Raw genomic sequence first — 20,985 nt, forward strand, 5'->3', positions numbered from 1 at the left:
ATAGCAGGGTGACACCCCAATGTTTCTATATATCTGTAACCTTGTTATGAGCTAAGGGGGCCCAGTCTGAAGGTCAGTTAGGGGGAGATTTGGGGTGAGTGTTTATTTGTACCCTGGGTACCCCTGGAACTATAGCAGGGTGGACACCCCAATGTTTCTATATATCTGTAACCTTGTTATGAGCTAAGGGGGCCCAGTCTGAAGGTCAGTTAGGGGAGATTTGGGGTGAGTGATTATTTGTACTCTGGGTACCCCTGGAACTATAGCAAGGTGACACCCCAATGTTTCTATATATCTGTAACCTTGTTATGAGCTAAGGGGGCCCAGTCTGAAGGTCAGTTAGGGGGAGATTTGGGGTGAGTGATTATTTGTACTCTGGGTACCCCTGGAACTATAGCAAGGTGACACCCCAATGTTTCTATATATCTGTAACCTTGTTATGAGCTAAGGGGGCCCAGTCTGAAGGTCAGTTAGGGGGAGATTTGGGGTGAGTGTTTATTTGTACCCTGGGTACCCCTGGAACTATAACAGGGTGACACCCCAATGTTTCTATATATCTGTAACCTTGTTATGAGCTAAGGGGGCCCAGTCTGAAGGTCAGTTAGGAGGAGATTTGGGGTGAGTGCTTATTTGTACCCTGGGTACCCCTGGAACTATAGAAGGGTGACACCCCAATGTTTCTATATATCTGTAACCTTGTTATGAGCTAAGGGGGCCCAGTCTGAAGGTCAGTTAGGGGGGAGATTTGGGGTGAGTGTTTATTTGTACCCTGGGTACCCCTGGAACTATAGCAGGGTGACACCCCAATGTTTCTATATATCTGTAACCTTGTTATGAGCTAAGGGGGCCCAGTCTGAAGGTCAGTTAGGGGGAGATTTGGGGTGAGTGTTTATTTGTACCCTGGGTACCCCTGGAACTATAGCAGGGTGACACCCCAATGTTTCTATATATCTGTAACCTTGTTATGAGCTAAGGGGGCCCAGTCTGAAGGCCAGTTAGGGGGAGATTTGGGGTGAGTGTTTATTTGTACCCTGGGTACCCCTGGAACTATAGCAGGGTGACACCCCAATGTTTCTATATATCTGTAACCTTGTTATGAGCTAAGGGGGCCCAGTCTGAAGGTCAGTTAGGGGGAGATTTGGGGTGAGTGTTTATTTGTACCCTGGGTACCCCTGGAACTATAGCAGGGTGACTGTTACCCCAATGTTTCTATATATCTGTAACCTTGTTATGAGCTAAGGGGGCCCAGTCTGAAGGCCAGTTAGGGGGAGATTTGGGGTGAGTGCTTATTTGTGCCCTGGGTACCCCTGGAACTATAGCAGGGTGACTGACAATGTTTTCAGATTTAAATATGACATATGTACATTTTGACCCAGGGGTCTCCAACACCCCCAAATGTTGAATCCCCTGGGTAGAATGGTCTGTATCTCACACATATATTGATACTGAGGAGTAAAGAAGCTCTGTCAGACACTAAGGGGTTAATCCATTATAATTATGAGGTTAACAAGGTATTTCATAAAATAGCAAATTGAATGTTGGGATCAGCGCTGGCCTGAGGCAGAGATTAGTTCTATATAGGAAATTGGCTCATAAAATAATTCTGATTTTGGTTCTGTCGGATCAGCGGAATTTCCAAATTCTTCGGTTCAGAGAAATAATGGCGGGTTTATGAATGTGGGTTGGGCCTGTGGAACAAGGAATGAATGACAGTGAGAGGTAAATAAAGGTTTTGGCTTTGATTTCAGCCAGGGTTCTGGGTCGGTACCGAGTGCAGGTTCTTTCTATGGCAGTTAATTGTCCCTTAATGATATTAACCCTTATGTGTGCATTTGGTAAGAGAGTTAGACTCAGACTTTTTTTTGTATGAAGTCAGAATAACTGTGATAAATATGAAGGAATTGGGACGGTTCTGCTTATTTTGGGTTCAGATACCGCAGTGTTACTCTTTGCTGAACTACAGACACTTGTGGGTTTCGCTTCTCCCTGACAGTTAGGGGCAGATTTACATAGGGTCGAATATCGAGGGTTGATTAACCCTCGATATTCGACTGCCGAATTGTAAATCCTTCGACTTAATATCGAAAAATCGATTAAACGATTAAATCCTTCGAATCGTTCAATTCGAAGAATTTTAATCCATTGATCGAACGATTTTTCTTTGACCAAAAAAACATAGGAAAGCCTATGGGGACCTTCCCTATAGTCTAACATTGCACCTCGGTAGCTTTTAGGTGGTGAAGTAGGGGGTCGAAGTTTTTTTTAAAGAGACAGTACTTCGACTATCGAATGGTCAAATATTCGAAGGATTTTTAGTTCGAATCGTTCAATTCGAAGTCAAAGGTCGAAGTAGCCAATTCGATGGTCGAAGTATCCAAAAAATTTTTTTTTATTCTATTCCTTCACTCGAGCTAAGTAAATGGGCCCCTTAAAGTGCGGCAGAGAAACTACAGCCGGGATTCTTGGGTTTCCCATGCATTCTTATCCCGGGAGACAATTGTCCCCCGCGTCACCGAAACAAACCCCCTCGAGATGCCAATATCCACTCGTTCCTCATTCCTATTGGGTTTGTACTAACTATCATTGCTACTGATTGCAGTATATTCTCTGCACTGCTGGATATGACTCCTGAAAACAGGTAACAAGTGGTACTGTCTGCTCTCATTTCCCTACAGAAATAGGGATTGGTAACACTAGATAGGTACCTAATATATAGAGACAAGAGGAAAGTGTTGGAAGGGTTACTGTCTGCTCTCTCTCATTTCCCTACAGAAATAGGGATTGGTAACACTAGATAGGTACCTAATATATAGAGACTAGAGGAAAGTGTTGGAAGGGTTACTGTCTGCTCTCTCTCATTTCCCTACAGAAATAGGGATTGGTAACACTAGATAGGTACCTAATATATAGAGACAAGAGGAAAGTGTTGGAAGGGTTACTGTCTGCTCTCTCTCATTTCCCTCCAGAAATAGGGATTGGTAACACTAGATAGGTACCTAATATATAGAGACAAGAGGAAAGTGTTGGAAGGGTTACTGTCTGCTCTCTCTCATTTCCCTACAGAAATAGGGATTTGTAGCACTAGATAGGTACCTAATATATAGAGACAAGAGGGAAAGTGTTGGAAGGTTTACTGTCTGCTCTCATTTCCCTACAGAAATAGGGATTGGTAGCACTAGATAGGTACTTAATATATAGAGACAAGAGGAAAGTGTTGGAAGGGTTACTGGTCTGCTCTCTCATTTCCCTACAGAAATAGGGGATGGTAGCACTAGATAGGTACCTAATATATAGAGACAAGAGGAAAGTGTTGGAAGGGTTACTGTCTGCTCTCTCTCATTTCCCTACAGAAATAGGGATTGGTAACACTAAATAGGTGCCGGGTTATTCGTTTGTAGAGGAGCCAAGATCTCCTGGTTGGAATGTGTCGGGGCAGATAACAGGGCAGTGATTGTGCCAGACATGAACCTTTGAAGAGGTGGTGGATTCCGGGGAAGTATCTGTTTACTGGAGTCAGGGAGCGGTGGTTGGCAGGGAGAGGGCATGTAAAGTGCAGGGGTAAAGACAGGATAGGGGTAGGGGCATCAGTGTTGGCAGGAGGGCAGCAGACACGGGTTACTAATGAAGAAGCTGAGCCTATGACTGCTGGGGGTCCCAAGAATAGAAGGGGGGCAGTAAGGTGCTAACTGGGAAGAAATTACCTTAAAAGATATCCCAAATTTTAATGGGGCACTAACATGTGGGTCGCTGCCAGTCCTAAAATAGAGTGCTATAGCCCTGGCTGAGCCCAGAGACCGTCGCTATGTCCCTCTGCGCTGCTTGACTGACAGTAGAGAAACTGTCGGCTTAATATTTCGGGCACAATCCAATTCCATAGATTTAACCCCAGCAGCTGCCGCTCTGTCTGCCAGAAATGGGCCGGAGTCCGGGGGGAAGGGTCAGTCTGTCCTGTACTGAAAAGTCCTGGCCCGATCCGGAATCTCCTTTTCCGTATTATTTCCATTAGGGAAATGCAAAACAGCCTATGAGTAAGTGCCCACCCCTGGCACGAAACGCACCAGGCTTAATTATGTCCTGAATAAAGATTTTCTACTTTTAGTTAAGGATGCACTGATTCCACTATATGGGATTCGGCCGAATCCCCGGTGAAAGATTTGGCTGAATACTGAACTCAATGTGAATCCTAATTTGTATATGCAAAGGAAAAAGTGTAAAAAATCCTTCATTTGTGACAAAAAGTCATACGATTTCCCCACCCGTCCCTAATTTACATATGCAAATTCGGATTCGGTTCGGCCAGGCACAAGTATTCGGCCGAATCCAAATTCAGCAGATTCTCGAACCGAATCCCTCCTCTGTTTCAAGCAACCGTAAGTCTCTCCCAACTTTGGCTTTTGTTTGGGAAAATGAAAAGCTACAGAAGTCTCTTCTTATTCCTCAAAAGGCACCTCTATCTGTCGTTTAGCTGGAGCCCTGGAAGCGGAACCGGCAGTTGTATCGATTTGTGTTTTCTGAATGTTCAAAGGTTAAGTTTCCCTTTAAACTCATTGATCCTTTCACACCGATTGGTGGAAGAACAAATGTTAACCATTGCACGTGTGCTAGTGCCGGGCGTGAGATTGGTATCGGCAGAATTAAAAGTATTTGATCTAAATCTAATCTTGATCATCTAACCCCCCCCCCAGGCTTTCAAAGCATTCTGGGAAAGGGACACAGAGTCCGTGCCTAGAGCCGGGGCAAATGTGGGAATGGGCAGACGGGGCATTGAGTAGATACTGAGCTACAATATTCAGCCTGGGAACTTCTTTTCTGGAGGTTCTTGGAAAGAACAAAGGTTTGATAAACTCATTGTGACGTCAGCACTTGCACCCCAACCTAGTTACTGGGTCTCACCTTTATAGGACCCCCCTTTCGCCCATGCTGAATAATGGAAAGTCATCTGGTTTATATTTGAAACTGGCCATCCCCCAACTTGTACCCCTGCCCCTGTCACTGGGTCTGCTGTCTCCATTGTAACGTTTATATGGTCACAGAACTACCCCTCAGTGACTTCTAATATCCTTATCATTTACAGTAGGGGGTACATTATCCCTTATAATACATGAGTGATACTCAGAGTTCCCTGTATAACTCAGCCTGCAGCCTTGTGTCTTTATATGGTCACAGAACAACCCCTCAGTGACTTCTAATATCCTTATCATTTACAGTAGGGGGTACATTATCCCTTATAATACATGAGTGATACTCAGAGTTCCCTGTATAACTCAGCCTGCAGCCTTGTGTCTTTATATGGTCACAGAACAACCCCTCAGTGACTTCTAATATCCTTATCATTTACAGTAGGGGGTACATTATCCCTTATAATACATGAGTGATACTCAGAGTTCCCTGTATAACTCAGCCTGCAGCCTTGTGTCTTTATATGGTCACAGAACAACCCCTCAGTGACTTCTAATATCCTTATCATTTACAGTAGGGGGTACATTATCCCTTATAATACATGAGTGATACTCAGAGTTCCCTGTATAACTCAGCCTGCAGCCTTGTGCCTTTATATGGTCACAGAACAACCCCTCAGTGACTTCTAATATCCTTATCATTTACAGTAGGGGGTACATTATCCCTTATAATACATGAGTGATACTCAGAGTTCCCTGTATAACTCAGCCTGCAGCCTTGTGCCTTTATATGGTCACAGAACCCCTTTATTTTTCCTTCATGTGTCTGTGTAATAAGGATGGGAGCTGCCATACTGCTTAATTTGCCTTTAAGGAAAGGTGAAATGGGCTGAACCCCTGACCTGTTGTGTGGCCCCTACAAGTCTTTATGATGCCAATTACAACATGTAATGTCGGAGGGGGGTGTTGCAGTTGGTCTGAGTAAATGGATTCCCGACACTCTCTGCTTTCTTATGATCCATCAGTACTGAGCAGTGATACTTGGCATCGCTATACACTGCTACATTGTTTCCTATTCAGTCAGATCGCCTGACATTCTCTGTTGTTAAAGGGGAGCTTCTCCCAAAGAAAGCCCAGCAGAAATAACCCACCCACAGTGACCCACAATGCCGAGTGATGGAACGCGCAAGGCATTGTGGGAATTGTGGCTGCTGCTACATTGATTCAGTAGTGAGTGGAGAAGGTCAGACTTTGCTTCCCATAGAAATTACATTAACACAATATTTCTTTCCCTTTGTATAATGTAAATGTAATTATTTGGGAAGAGTTCCCCTTAGATCTCACTTGCCTGGCTGAGACTTCTGGGGATTATCAGATGTTTCTATGGCCCATTCACCTCTGTCATTCACATTGGGATCACAAGAGCCTCCTAATCTGCCTTTAGATTTTCTGCGGCTCTGAGGAATCAATATATTGTTGTCTTTTTGTAGGGTAATTCTGTCTGTCAGTCATAGATCCTCCCCAAAATATGGCACCTCCTCCTCCCATATGTATAAATACAAATATACAGAGAAGGAATGTTCTGGGCACACAATAAGCTATACCCTCATACTGTACTGTCTAAGGGAATCAATATGGCACCTCCTCCTCCCATATGTATGAATACAAATATACAGAGAAGGAATGTTCTGGGCACACAATAAGCTATACCCTCATACTGTACTGTCTAAGGGAATCAATATGGCACCTCCTCCTCCCATATGTATAAATACAAATATACAGAGAAGGAATGTTCTGGGCACACAATAAGCTATACCCTCATACTGTACTGTCTAAGGGAATCAATATGGCAGCTCCCTCCTCCCATATGTATAAATACAAATATACAGAGAAGGAATGTTCTGGGCACACAATAAGCTATACCCTCATACTGTACTGTCTAAGGGAATCAATATGGCACCTCCTCCTCCCATATGTATAAATACAAATATACAGAGAAGGAATGTTCTGGGCACACAATAAGCTATACCCTCATACTGTACTGTCTAAGGGAATCAATATGGCACCTCCTCCTCCCATATGTATAAATACAAATATACAGAGAAGGAATGTTCTGGGCACACAATAAGCTATACCCTCATACTGTACTGTCTAAGGGAATCAATATGGCACCTCCTCCTCCCATATGTATAAATACAAATATACAGAGAAGGAATGTTCTGGGCACACAATAAGCTATACCCTCATACTGTACTGTCTAAGGGAATCAATATGGCACCTCCTCCTCCCATATGTATAAATACAAATATACAGAGAAGGAATGTTCTGGGCACACAATAAGCTATACCCTCATACTGTACTGTCTACTGTCATACTTTATATATGTGAAAGTGGAACTATATTAATAAGTAGGGAATATACAGACGCTGGTTACAAGATGTGGGATTAAAAGCTTTTTCTGTGCCACAACCTGCTCCGTGTGGAGACGGGACCCTCAGATCGGAGCAAATGACACTCCAGGGAAAGCTTAAGGGGTTGGAGAAAAGAAAATCTGAATCTGCAGAGCAAATAAACTAAAGGGAGTGTCAGCTCCAGGCTCCAGTGTTATGGGAAAACAGAAGCTGCTGGAAAATAAATGGAGGATAAGGACTAATTACAAATCCATTTTCCTCTAATGATGTTATAATATCTCTCAGTTATTTGGACCTCACTCCTGTTACTGAGCTGTTACTCCTGTTCAACCAAACTGGAATGGGACCAAGTCAGAAAAGAAAATATTTTGATTATTCAGAGAACGGAATCAGTTTCCTCCTACAATGGGTTTTTTATCAGTTGCCAGAACAGACAAGTGATTCTATTTATAATCCCCCCCAACTCACTCACTGACCCCCAGTCTGACCATTAATCACCCAATATTTACCCAACACACAAAAACCAACAGCTTTGTCTTGTGCTGAATCCTGAGACAATGATCCCTGGAAACTCACATTGATTGTCTGGCAACATTGTATCTTATTTGCACATTGGCTTTTCCCCAAATTGCTCAAGAAAAAATAGCTACAATCTCAGCTGCCATAAAGCAGGACAGGACTGCTGCTTCCAATGGGGATCAGATAGGATCTGTGCAGCCACTGGGACAGAATGTTCTGTTATACAGATAGCTAGAATCTCAGCTGCCATAAAGCAGGACAGGACTGCTGCTTACAATGGGGATCAGATAGGATCTGTGCAGCCACTGGGACAGAATGTTCTGTTATACAGATAGCTAGAATCTCAGCTGCCATAAAGCAGGACAGGACTGCTGCTTACAATGGGGATCAGATAGGATCTGTGCAGCCACTGGGACAGAATGTTCTGTTATACAGATAGCTAGAATCTCAGCTGCCATAAAGCAGGGCAGGACTGCTGCTTACAATGGGGATCAGATAGGATCTGTGCAGCCACTGGGACAGAATGATCTGTTATACAGATAGCTAGAATCTCAGCTGCCATAAAGCAGGACAGGACTGCTGCTTACAATGGGGATCAGATAGGATCTGTGCAGCCACTGGGACAGAATGTTCTGTTATACAGATAGCTAGAATCTCAGCTGCCATAAAGCAGGACAGGACTGCTGCTTACAATGGGGATCAGATAGAATCAGCTGTTGTAAAATATATAATGAAGTCCCGTGCCAAATATTTACCCACTGCCACTTATTTCAGGCCTGGCAATGTTTTGTTAACAATATGATTTGCTTCTGCCAAAAACGACTACGTCCCCCAGATATGAGTGCTGTGGGCGCTGGCGCGGGACCATGAGAAACGCCATTAATCCTCGTGATTTCTGCACCCGGGAAGGTTCCGCTCTGGGTTAGGTGGGGCCTGATTACTGAGTTCAGACACAAAATGATGAGACAGCAGCAAGGGATTAACTGAAACGTCGGCACTGGCCCACGGATCTGTGGTTCTGACCCTGTGATTATGGGTCTGACCAGAGAGAATTTAACATTGGGCTCACGGCTCCTCCTGCCTCAGGGAAATGGGCACCAACCTGAGAATCTGCTGGAACTTGTTCCGTATAATAAAAGTGTCCCTGGGGCCCATATCTTTGTACAGTCTGTTTATTGGTGAAACTTGACAATAATGATAAGGGCTTAGTTTCCATTTTATCTCCCTACATTGATGGTGATGGGTGAGGTTATAGATTATTGTGTGCCCAGAGCATTCCTTCTCTGTATATTTGTATTTATAAATATGGGAGGAGGGAGGAGCCATATTGATTCCCTTAGACAGTACAGTATGAGGGTATAGCTTATTGTGTGCCCAGAACATTCCTTCTCTGTATATTTGTATTTATACATATGGGAGGAGGAGGTGCCATATTGATTCCCTTAGACAGTACAGTATGAGGGTATAGCTTATTGTGTGCCCAGAACATTCCTTCTCTGTATATTTGTATTTATACATATGGGAGGAGGAGGTGCCATATTGATTCCCTTAGACAGTACAGTATGAGGGTATAGCTTATTGTGTGCCCAGAGCATTCCTTCTCTGTATATTTGTATTTATACATATGGGAGGAGGTGCCATATTGATTCCCTTAGACAGTACAGTATGAGGGTATAGCTTATTGTGTGCCCAGAGCATTCCTTCTCTGTATATTTGTATTTATACATATGGGAGGAGGTGCCATATTGATTCCCTTAGACAGTACAGTATGAGGGTATAGGTTATTGTGTGCCCAGAACATTCCTTCTCTGTATATTTGTATTTATACATATGGGAGGAGGTACCATATTGATTCCCTTAGACAGTATAGTATGAGGGTATAGCTTATTATGTGCCCAGAACATTCCTTCTCTGTATATTTGTATTTATACATATGGGAGGAGGTGCCATATTGATTCCCTTAGACAGTACAGTATGAGGGTATAGCTTATTGTGTGCCCAGAACATTCCTTCTCTGTATATTTGTATTTATACATATGGGAGGAGGGAGGTGTCATATTGATTCCCTTAGACAGTACAGTATGAGGGTATAGCTTATTGTGTGCCCAGAACATTCCTTCTCTGTATATTTGTATTTATACATATGGGAGGAGGGAGGTGCCATATTGATTCCCTTAGACAGTACAGTATCTTTCCTCTAAATTAGATATTGCTGAATCCTTCTCTGTATCCACTGAGAGTTTAACCCTTTCCTCTCTGATAGCTCCTTTTGATTCCCTCTAGAGCTTTATCATCCGTGGTGGCTTTGGGAGCGAACATCATCTGCAATAAAATCCCAGGGCTGGCGCCTCGGCAAAGAGCGATCTGTGAAAGCCGACCAGATGCCATCATAATTATTGGCGAAGGGGCACAAATGGGAATCAATGAATGTCAGTACCAATTCCGCTACGGGCGATGGAACTGCTCGGCGCTGGGGGAAAGAACGGTCTTCGGTCAAGAGCTGCGAGTAGGTAAGCGATTATTATCCAATCGTATCGTCACTGGTGGTTCTTAAAGAGATGTGATACTTGTGTAATAGTCTGTTTTAGATGCATGGTATGTAATTGGGGTTGTTATGGTACCCATGCCTGGAGCCAACTGTGCTTATATCAGTCACAGCACACTCTACCATCAATTGCCAGGGGCTTGCCTTACTGTCATTGGCTAGAAGTACAGCAGTTTAGGTTACTGTATGCCCAGAACATTCCTTCTCTGTATATTTGTATTTATACATATGGGAGGAGGAGGTGCCATATTGATTCCCTTAGACAGTACAGTATGAGGGTATAGCTTATTGTGTGCCCAGAACATTCCTTCTCTGTATATTTGTATTTATACATATGGGAGGAGGAGGTGCCATATTGATTCCCTTAGACAGTACAGTATGAGGGTATAGCTTATTGTGTGCCCAGAACATTCCTTCTCTGTATATTTGTATTTATACATATGGGAGGAGGAGGTGCCATATTGATTCCCTTAGACATTACAGTATGAGGGTATAGCTTATTGTGTGCCCAGAACATTCCTTCTCTGTATATTTGTATTTATACATATGGGAGGAGGTGCCATATTGATTCCCTTAGACAGTACAGTATGAGGGTATAGCTTATTGTGTGCCCAGAACATTCCTTCTCTGTATATTTGTATTTATACATATGGGAGGAGGAGGTGCCATATTGATTCCCTTAGACAGTACAGTATGAGGGTATAGCTTATTGTGTGCCCAGAACATTCCTTCTCTCTATATTTGTATTTATACATATGGGAGGAGGAGGTGCCATATTGATTCCCTTAGACAGTACAGTATGAGGGTATAGCTTATTGTGTGCCCAGAACATTCCTTCTCTGCTCTTTTATATCAGGATTATATTTAGAGCCGTATCCATGTATCATCCTATTTCCAACACCTTAGCGTTGCAGAGAGTCGAAAGTTAAGCGCTTGGAAGAGACTGACTGACAGTTGCTAATAGTTAAACTTGATACAAATGTCTGTCCCATTGATCTGGTTCCGGCAGTAAGTTCCCTTTTCATCTAGTTGCCCTGATGATCTGTCACTAAGCGGCCGGGTGACACTGCATCTGCCAATCGGCTTCACCACTGAACTGGCCAGAGTTCTTTCCAAGGGAACATCACTCAATCTGAATATCAAACATTTTAACCTTTCACACACCGGAGACCTGCGCTACATCAACTCTCTGGCTATTATTTGATTGTATGATACTGATACTAGTGATTTATATCAAGATTGTGGTTCGGATTATTACTACTTAGTTTGACTTTTTCTCTTCCCTTCTGTCTCCCCATTGCCGTTCCATAGAGTCACTATGATAATTATTCGTACTAATTGAACCAATCAAGAGTCTTTCTGCCTGGTTCATAGGCAACTGCAGTCTATTCTCACTGGTGCAGTGTAGTTACTGGGCCGCCGTTTTTTTCATGTAAGAATTTCGGCAGGTTTTCTCTCCCTATGTTAGTCAATCGGCAGTGCCGTTCACTATAACATAGGGAGAGAAAACGGACGGAAGATGTAGCAATCCTACACATAGTTGTGGAGATGAACAATGAATAGTTAACAGTTGCTTCTGTGCAGCTCTGAAGTCAAAAGAGGGCAGAGGGACTTCTGTGGTTGCAATTTATAATAAAGCATTGAAGTCTATATGCATAATTTATGGGGTATAGCCAATAGTTAGGTAATCAGAACAAGAGATATCTGGGGCAGGCAAAACATAATGGAAAGTTCCCTGGCATAAGAACAACTGACTATAGCTCATTAAGTATGCATACAAGTCCAACCACTCACGTGCCTTTATTCCAGGCACTAGGAGCCTTTTCTCAGCATGTTGGAACAACAAAAAGGAATGGTGCGCCTTTCTTCCTTTTCCATATAAGAATGTTGGGCTTTGGTCACATGGCAGTTTTTTCTCTCCCTATGTTAGTGCAATCTGCCATGGCATTCCTTATAACATAGGGAGAGGAAACGGACGGGAGATGTAGCAATCCTAAATGTAATTGTGGAGACTAGGGATGCACCGAATCCTTCGCGAAAGATTCGGCCGAATACCGAACCAGATCCGAATCCTAATTTGCATATGCAAATTAAGAGTGGGAAGGGAAAACATTTTTTTAATTGTTTTGTGACAAAAAGTCACTCGATTTCCCTCCCTGCTCCTAATTTGCATATGCAAATGTCAGAGCTGCACATATGCAAATTAGGATCCAGTCGGAATTCAGATTCGAATCCCGCTGAAAAAGTCCGAATCCTGAACCGAATCCTGGATTCGGTGCATCCCGAGTGGCGATCAAAAAAATGAATGCTTAACACTTGCTTCTGTGCAGCTCTGAAGTCAAAAGAGGGCAGAGGGACTTCTGCGGTTGCGGTTTATAATAAAGCAAGCAGCAAGGCTGGCGGTTGATTAAGTCTATAGTATATGGATAATTTATGGGGTATAGGCAATAGTTAGGTAACATAGGGGGCAGGGAAAACACAGTGCAAATCTGCAGGAAAGTTCCCTTGCAGAAGAAGAAGCACTGACTACAGCTCATTAAGTATGCATACAGGTTGAACCACTCACAAACCTTTATTCCCAGCCACTAGGAGCCTTTTCTCAGCATGGCTGAGCCACAAAAAGGCATAGTGTGCCTTTTATTTCTTTTCCATTTACGAATGTTGGGCTTTGGACACAAAGTTCAAAGGTCACAGGTTTCTCTCTCCCTATGTTAATGCAATCTGCCGTGTCATTCCCTATAACATAGGGAGAGACGTTATAACAAACCAGCAGAGGTGAAAAATTCAATCATTTCACAAAAGACCGACTCAAGAAGTTGCTGTTTTCAATAAACAAGGCTGGTATATGGTTACGCATAATTAACAGAGAATAGCCAATGGTTAGTTAATCAAAGCAAATTTGGTGGCTGCAGAAGAGGAGGGTGTTTTACAGCAGAGGCCTTACTTTATGGCACAAATCACACAAACACAGGGTTTATTTTCCCTTTGAAGCCATTGTGTTGACAGAATCAGCCTCCGTCGGCTACTTTGGAACAATGAGAGCGCCGGGCACGGTGTAATAAAGGGAAGCATGCCGAGTATGCCGAGCTGAGTACATTTTAGAACAGAGCATTCCTTTGTCATGGGTGCCAGGAAAGATAAACGGGTGCCCATTTCGGTGGCACTTACACAAGGGAGTCCCTGATCGGAAACCTAAAAATAGCAAGATCAGGTAACCGATACAGTTCAGCCATTATTTACCTGTGCTGCTATTAGCTCTCTAATCTGTCTAATCCCCCAATTAGGCCCCGGCACATTATCCACCGCCAATTAGGCAGGAGATACCTGCAGCGGGCGCGGGGCAGGTTAATCACCGTAAAAAAAAAGGGAGGCAGCTCATTTTGTCAGGCATTTCCCACGGGCTGAAAGGACGGTTATTGCTAAACTGGCACAAAACCCTCTGCTGACAGGTTGGAGTTAAAGGGCAACTAAAGGTTTGTGGTTTTATCCACCGTCACATTCTGATGTTTGGCTGAAAGGCTTTTTGCAATGTATCATCTTTTCTGTGGCTACTCATTTAACCAATCAGAATCCTGTATGGTCTCATTAGGGGTCATTTAAAATACCACGGGGCGAAAGTGGTTTAACGCTAACGGATGCAATTGGTCACTTTAGAAGCACATGGAGTTAAGAGGGGGGGCCATTTTTTGTTCCTGGGCCCCCTAGTTACACGACTGGTTAGAATGTTTGGCTTAGTTTGTGTTTGTAAATACAAAAACAGGGACTTATGGCGTTCCCAAAATAATCCGCCAGTGTATTGGCTCCGTGGGACGGTTCTTATACCCACAATAGTGATTCGTTTTATGATTTAGGCCGAGTTACTGGTTGGCTGTTCTGTGTTGCATTGGATGTGGATGAGGCATTGGGTCAGAACATCCCCATGTTTGGAAGGGGTTTCAGGGTTGGGTGTGCACAGAAGGACCACTTTCTATCCCGATACTGATATCCCAGATACTTCAAATTGCTAAAGATAATGTGAATTCTACCCAGATACCATATTTTGACTCATTTCATTTGGTTGACCGCCAAGAATCTGGTGTAGGAAACCCAAATATCTGGGATATTCAGAGAAATGATATGAGGTACCCAGTATGCCCGTTTGAAAGCCAGTTACAGACTGGGACTGGTTTCTAAATGAACCATCTTCCCGTTTGATCGTCCATGGAATTCTGATAAAAGTTGATATTCAACGTTGTCCAAGCTTATTACAGGCTTGCATGCCGACTCAATAGGAAACTGCTCTGTTCTCAGGCTTAAAGATCTTTTGTGCTCCCGCTGATATGTGTTCTATAGAAATCACATTATTTCAGTCAAATGTTGGAGGAATTTGAACATTGCGTTGATACAGCAGAAATGCAGGACACAATCTTGACCAAATTTAATGCCTGTTTGGTGGACCAATGGATATTGAAAGCGTTCCTGGAGATTTGGGAGTTATTGCAGGCCATAGTGTTGGATGGAACGCTCAACAAGCTGCTGCAGGAGAAGCCCATTGGCATGTCTCCATAAGTAGGCATGAATTCAGGTTTAACAAGTCATGATCCTGCATGCCGACTCAATAGGAAACTGCACCATTTTCATGTTTAATTTCACTTTGTAAAAACCAAGACTTTTTGCGCGCAAGTTGAAACGGTTTCTATAGAAATCGTGATATTTCAGCCGAATTCTGGAGGAATTTGAGCATTGCAACGATACAGCAGAAATGCAGAACATGATCTTGACCAAATTTAATGCCTGTTTGGTGGACCAATGGATATTGAAAGCGTTCCTGGAGATTTCTGGAGTTGTGTTGGATGGAACGCTCAATGTTAGGCTGCTGCAGGAGAAGCTCATAGACATGCCTACATGATAAAGTTGGAATGAATAAAGTAGACTTGCCAACGTCTGGGCTGATCTCGTTCACTAGTAAAAAGGAAGGGAGCAGAAGAATAAAAGACCAAACAGGAACGCGATTGGCTTCTGATTGCTAATGGACTCTCAAGACGTGGCTATCATTATCATTCCAGAAAAATGTTCATGGAAGCCATTCAAGGCAAGAAATTGATCACGGTAAACTCTCTTTGGCCCGAATCCAAGTTCCTTTTGGTCTCACGGCCTTTTTTTCCCTACGATGAAGTTAAGGGGAGGGGACCATGTTGCCTTTGAACTTCCCCAGAGAATAGAGAGTTCGAGGCCAGACAAAACCTGCATGTGTGTCGATGTGTCATTCTGCCTTAAGCACTTAGACAAAACCCAAGCAGCCTTTGTCTCCTTGCTAGTCGCACACAATGGCTTTCTTCGGGGAGCGCTGAGCCGTGAAAGAGCTGTCTTTTTCTTTTGACTTCAGCGCTTCACTAATGCTTGAACCGTGTTCCTGTCAAATTCTGCTGAGCAAATCGGGTTCTCTCCCAAATTCTTTCATCTTATTAAGAAATAAATTTAGTGGGCCTGCCCCTTTCAACATGTCTGATCCTAGGGGCGACTCCTTGGTAAATTGAAATTTTCAGAAAACAAAAGAAATTCAGTTACATTTTCAAGGCAATTCAACATTTTAAGAACAGAAAAAAAATGCCAGCCCTGGTTAGAAAATAACTTATTATGGAAAATGTCCCAAAAATGAATATTTATTCTCTACAAGAAACCCCATTCTGTTAAATCACATATTTTGTTGAGATTGTCTCCTCCATTTTTGTGAATTGATTTTGTGCATGAAATCTACTGGGGAGGTATGGGCACCGGGGCCTGCCCATTCATTGGGAGCAGTGGAGGTGGGGCCATCAATGATATCATTAGGGGATCGCGGTTGGGGGCAGGGAGACCCAGTTGCAAATTTTTTCCCCGGCCCCTGGGGTGTCTAGTCCTGCTACTGTCCCTACCACAATCTTATACAGATAGTTTCTCGCCAGAATCAACTTAGTTTCCACGGTCAATGATACGCAAGCTTGTAATATGGCAAAAGGGGAAGCACCCCAAAACTATTGCCGCCACTTCATATCCACTTGAATGGGAAATGTCTGACACAATCAGTGATATCCTTTGAAAACTCATGTGCCATCACCCTAAGGGCATCTTCCTAAGGCTACAAGGTCATCTAAGAGTGGGAAGAGTGCATGGCTTAATCTTTGGGAAGAGTGTCTGTGACTCAAGCAGTGGGTGGGACTAGAACACACTGATGGTTGGGAGGAGGAGCCTGCATTGGCTAAAATATATAGTGAGACTCCTGGTCACAGATTCCCCAGTACAATAAAAGAATAAAACATAAAACAAGTGTTATGTTTTGGTTCTGTTCTGAACTTTGCCCGATCAGTAATTATCTCGTTGAGATGAATCAGATCTTCCAGCCGTCCCACTCACAGACTGCTTTCGAAGTTCATTTCGCTCCAATCTGAACAAGCGGGTGTCTCTTTGCAAGTCTGTAATGCGTGTGTGAGATCCTCATGGACACAAACGCACACTAAGCCGCAGGTGTAATAACAAATCAAGCTAAAATATGTCATTAAGCCAACAGAAAAATTCATAACAATGCCATTAAAAAGACACTTACTTATTTCTGGTTCAGTTCCCGTCAGTGACGAGACTTCTCCCAAACTCCAGCAAAGCAAAAACACGGCACAGACAAAAGCTCTGATATTACTAATGCAACACAAACTCGCTGGGAACACCAAGGCTGTCGCTGAGACAGGTGGGAACCTGTGGGAAAGGAAAGTCTCCCAGTGACCCTCATTACAAACACACATTTCAAATTGCCACACGCAGAAGAGCAGCCACAACAATAGACATGAGGGGGCCAAATGATTCCTTGTTTAGGGAAACATAGGTCCAGTCGTTTCTAGGTTACTGAATCAGAATTCTATCATTTAAGTGCCTACACGTTGATATTATGGGGAGTGTTTCTCCAGAATGTCCTGTCTCCTGTTTGGGCTCCAGCCTTCCCAATAACATCTTCCTGATTGTTGACATTAAGTTCTTCCATCTTGTTGTCCAACAGTCGGCCTCATTTGCCTTCAACTTTTCCTATCATGGTTGTCTTTTCCAATGAACTGGGTCTTGTCATTATATGTCAAAGTGCCTATAAGTTGATCTTATGGGGAGTGTTTCTCCAGAATGTCCTGTCTCCTGTATGAGCTTTAGCCTTCCCAATAACATCTTCCTGACTGTTGACATTAAGTCCTTCCATCTTGTTGTCCAACAGTCGGCCTCATTTGCCTTCAACTTTTCCTATCATGGTTGTCTTTTCCAATGAACTGGGTCTTGTCATTATATGTCAAAGTGCCTACAACTTGATCTTATGGGGAGTGTTTCTCCAGAATGTCCTGTCTCATGTTTGGGCTTTAGCCTTCCCAATGACATCTTCCTGATTGTTGACATTAAGTCCTTCCATCTTGTTGTCCAACAGTCGGCCTCATTTGCCTTAAACTCTTCCTATCATGGTTGTCTTTTCCAATGAACTGGGTCTTGTCATTATTTGTCAAAGTGCCTACAACTTGATCTTATGGGTAGTGTTTCTCCAGAATGTCCTGTCTCCTGTTTGGGCTCCAGCCTTCCCAATAACATCTTCCTGATTGTTGGCAATAAGTCCTTCCATCTTGTTCTCCAAAGGTCATCCTCATTTGCCAGCAACTCTTCCTATAATGGTTGTCTTTTCCAATGAACTCTGTCTTATCATTATACAGATGTCAAAGTGCCTACAACTTGATCTTATGGGGAGTGTTTCTCCAGAATGTCCTGTCTCATGTTTGGGCTCCAGCCTTCCCAATAACATCTTCCTGATTGCTGAAATTAAGTCCTTCCATCTTGTTTTCCAACGATCATCCTCATTTGCCTTCAACTCTTCTTATCATGGCTGTCTTTTCCAATGAACTGGGTCTTCTCATTATATGTCAAAGTGCCTACAAGTTGATCTTATCGGCAGTGTTTCTCCAGAATATCCTGTCTCATGTTTAGGCTTCAGCCTTCCCAATGACATCTTCATGATTGTTTACATTAAGTCCTTCCACCTTGTTGTCCAACGGTTGTCCAATTTTGCCTTCAACTCTTCCCATCATGACTGTTTTATCAATGAACTGGTTCTCCTCATTAAACTTCCAAAGAGGAGGGCTTTAACTTAACTTTATTTGTGCTTCATGCACAAGGTCAGGTTTGATATGGCCAAGGATCCATGTGTTTGTTTTCCTTACGAATTCTCAAAAGTCTTCACCAACAGGAAAGTTCAAAGGCAGCAATATTTGTCATTCCCTTCATCTTCATTGTCCAGGGTGCTTTTTACCTCTCACTGATTATGGCCTTGGGGTGCCAAAAATATCTTCTGCTAGCTGACTTTTTTGAAGTGAAATGAAGGCATCCATATACCTATGCAATTTTTTATTGCTATCACCCTTCATCTGATTTACCTCTCATTTTTATAGATTATGCGAAGAATAATTTTAGAAAAAGTACACATGTAGCATGGAGGTCTGAGTACGCATTGAACCATGTATCATATTTCTAAGGAAACAATCACTGTGCATTTTCTAATCATTGACTTGAATGTGGGGTTTGTTTTATGTATGGGCTCAAAAAACATTTCAGCGCTTACCACTTAATGACGTCAGGGCTTATGTCTCAGCTATGGGGTAGCACATAACTAATAGCAACGGTTCTCAAACTCTGGGGATGGAGCCGTCAATGGCATGTAAGACAGTAAATGAAGGGGGGCTGCCAGAAGGAATATTAGTATTTCAGGGTGAATTCTTATTTTATCTTCTAGATATTCCTGGAAGCACAGACTAAAAGCCAATCAGGGTGATATTCGGGGTGAACGTTTACTTGTGCCCTGGGTGACTGTTACCCCAATGTTTCTATATATCTGTAACCTTGTTATGAGCTAAGGGGGCCCAGTCTGAAGGTCAGTTAGATGGAGATTTGGGGTGAGTGCTTATTTGTGCCCTGGGTCCCCCTGGAACTATAGCAGGGTGACACCCCAATGTTTCTATATATCTGTAACCTTGTTATGAGCTAAGGGGGCCCAGTCTGAAGGTCATTTAGGGGGAGATTTGGGGTGAGAGTTTATTTGTGCCCTGGGTACCCCTGGAATTATAGCAGGGTGACTGTTACCCCAATGTTTCTATATATCTGTAACCTTGTTATGAGCTAAGGGGGCCCAGTCTGAAGGCCAGTTAGGGGGAGATTTGGGGTGAGTGCTTATTTGTACCCTGGGTACCCCTGGAACTATAGCAGGGTGACTGTTACCCCAATGTTTCTATATATCTATAACCTTGTTATGAGCTAAGGGGGCCCAGTCTGAAGGTCAGTTAGATGGAGATTTGGGGTGAGTGCTTATTTGTGCCCTGGGTACCCCTGGAATTATAGCAGGGTGACTGTTACCCCAATGTTTCTATATATCTGTAACCTTGTTATGAGCTAAGGGGGCCCAGTCTGAAGGTCAGTTATGGCGAGATTTGGGGTGAGTGTTTATTTGTACCCTGGGTACCCCTGGAATTATATCAGGGTGACACCCCAATGTTTCTATATATCTGTAACCTTGTTATGAGCTAAGGGGCCCAGTCTGAAGGTCAGTTAGGGGGAGATTTGGGGTGAGTGCTTATTTGTGCCCTGGATACCCCTGGCACTATAGCAGGGTGACACCCCAATGTTTCTATATATCTGTAACCATGTTATGAGCTAAGGGGGCCCAGTCTGAAGGTCAGTTAGGGGGAGATTTGGGGTGAGTGCTTATATGTGCCCTGTGTACCCCTGGTACTATAGCAGGGTGACACCCCAATGTTTCTATATATCTGTAACCTTGTTATGAGCTAAGGGGGCCCAGTCTGAAGGCCAGTTAGGGGGAGATTTGGGGTGAGTGCTTATTTGTACCCTGGGTACCCCTGGAACTATAGCAGAGTGACTGTTACCTCAATGTTTCTATATAATACCTTTTTTAACCCTCCTACAATTACAAAAACAATTAGCTAAGAGGAAACATTGTAGAGGGGATCAAGGTGCTGAAAGGTCTAAGTTACACTAATGGTTATAACTCTGCACAGTGATTGTTTTCTACCATCCATACAAAGACAGGAATGAACGAAACACGCTCTATCAATTTTGGTGGAAAAGAGTTAACGCTCGGCTCCACATGATGAAGTTTATGGCACTCACAGAGTTTGGGAAGTGCGGCGCATAAATGATATGATGGATGGAGTCACACATCAACACCTCATCTGCGGCTTTATAGAAAGCTGCTCTGGTGCACTGGTGCCTGTTATCCCAATTAGCTTTCTGACCTCTCCACCCGGAGACTTAATATTGCCCAACCCCAACGTGATCCGGAGATCCAGGCACCTGATCTGCTCTGTAGACCATGCAGAGGGTCTTAATGTTCCTTACAATGATTTGTGCCACACAAGACGTCCCATTGGCTGCCGAAATGTTTTATTCACTGGGCCACCTAATATTAGTGCGTCTCCTAACCTCTGAAATTCATACACCATTATGATCAAAAACCACAATAATGTTTCCACACCTAATATTCTGGGTTCACAATGGAGAGAAATCTGAGCATCCAATAGAGCCTTGAGGGTGAAGGTTTATTGTGTTCTGAATCACCGAAAGAAAGGTA

At 43.3% G+C, this 20,985-nt stretch overlaps 1 protein-coding gene across 1 annotated transcript in view; it reads left to right on the forward strand.

Annotated features, from left to right (window-relative positions):
- The window catches only part of wnt7b.L (Wnt family member 7B L homeolog), a gene marked incomplete at its 5' end in the record, with an annotated part of 46,553 nt that overhangs the window by 14,805 nt on the left and 10,763 nt on the right, over positions 1–20,985 (forward strand). The window contains 1 exon segment of the mRNA NM_001090733.1: positions 10,112–10,338. Within this exon segment, the coding sequence (NP_001084202.1) occupies positions 10,112–10,338 (227 nt within the window).

This window comes from Xenopus laevis, chromosome 3L, assembly GCF_017654675.1.
Source record: "Xenopus laevis strain J_2021 chromosome 3L, Xenopus_laevis_v10.1, whole genome shotgun sequence".
Classification (NCBI taxonomy): domain Eukaryota; kingdom Metazoa; phylum Chordata; class Amphibia; order Anura; family Pipidae; genus Xenopus; species Xenopus laevis.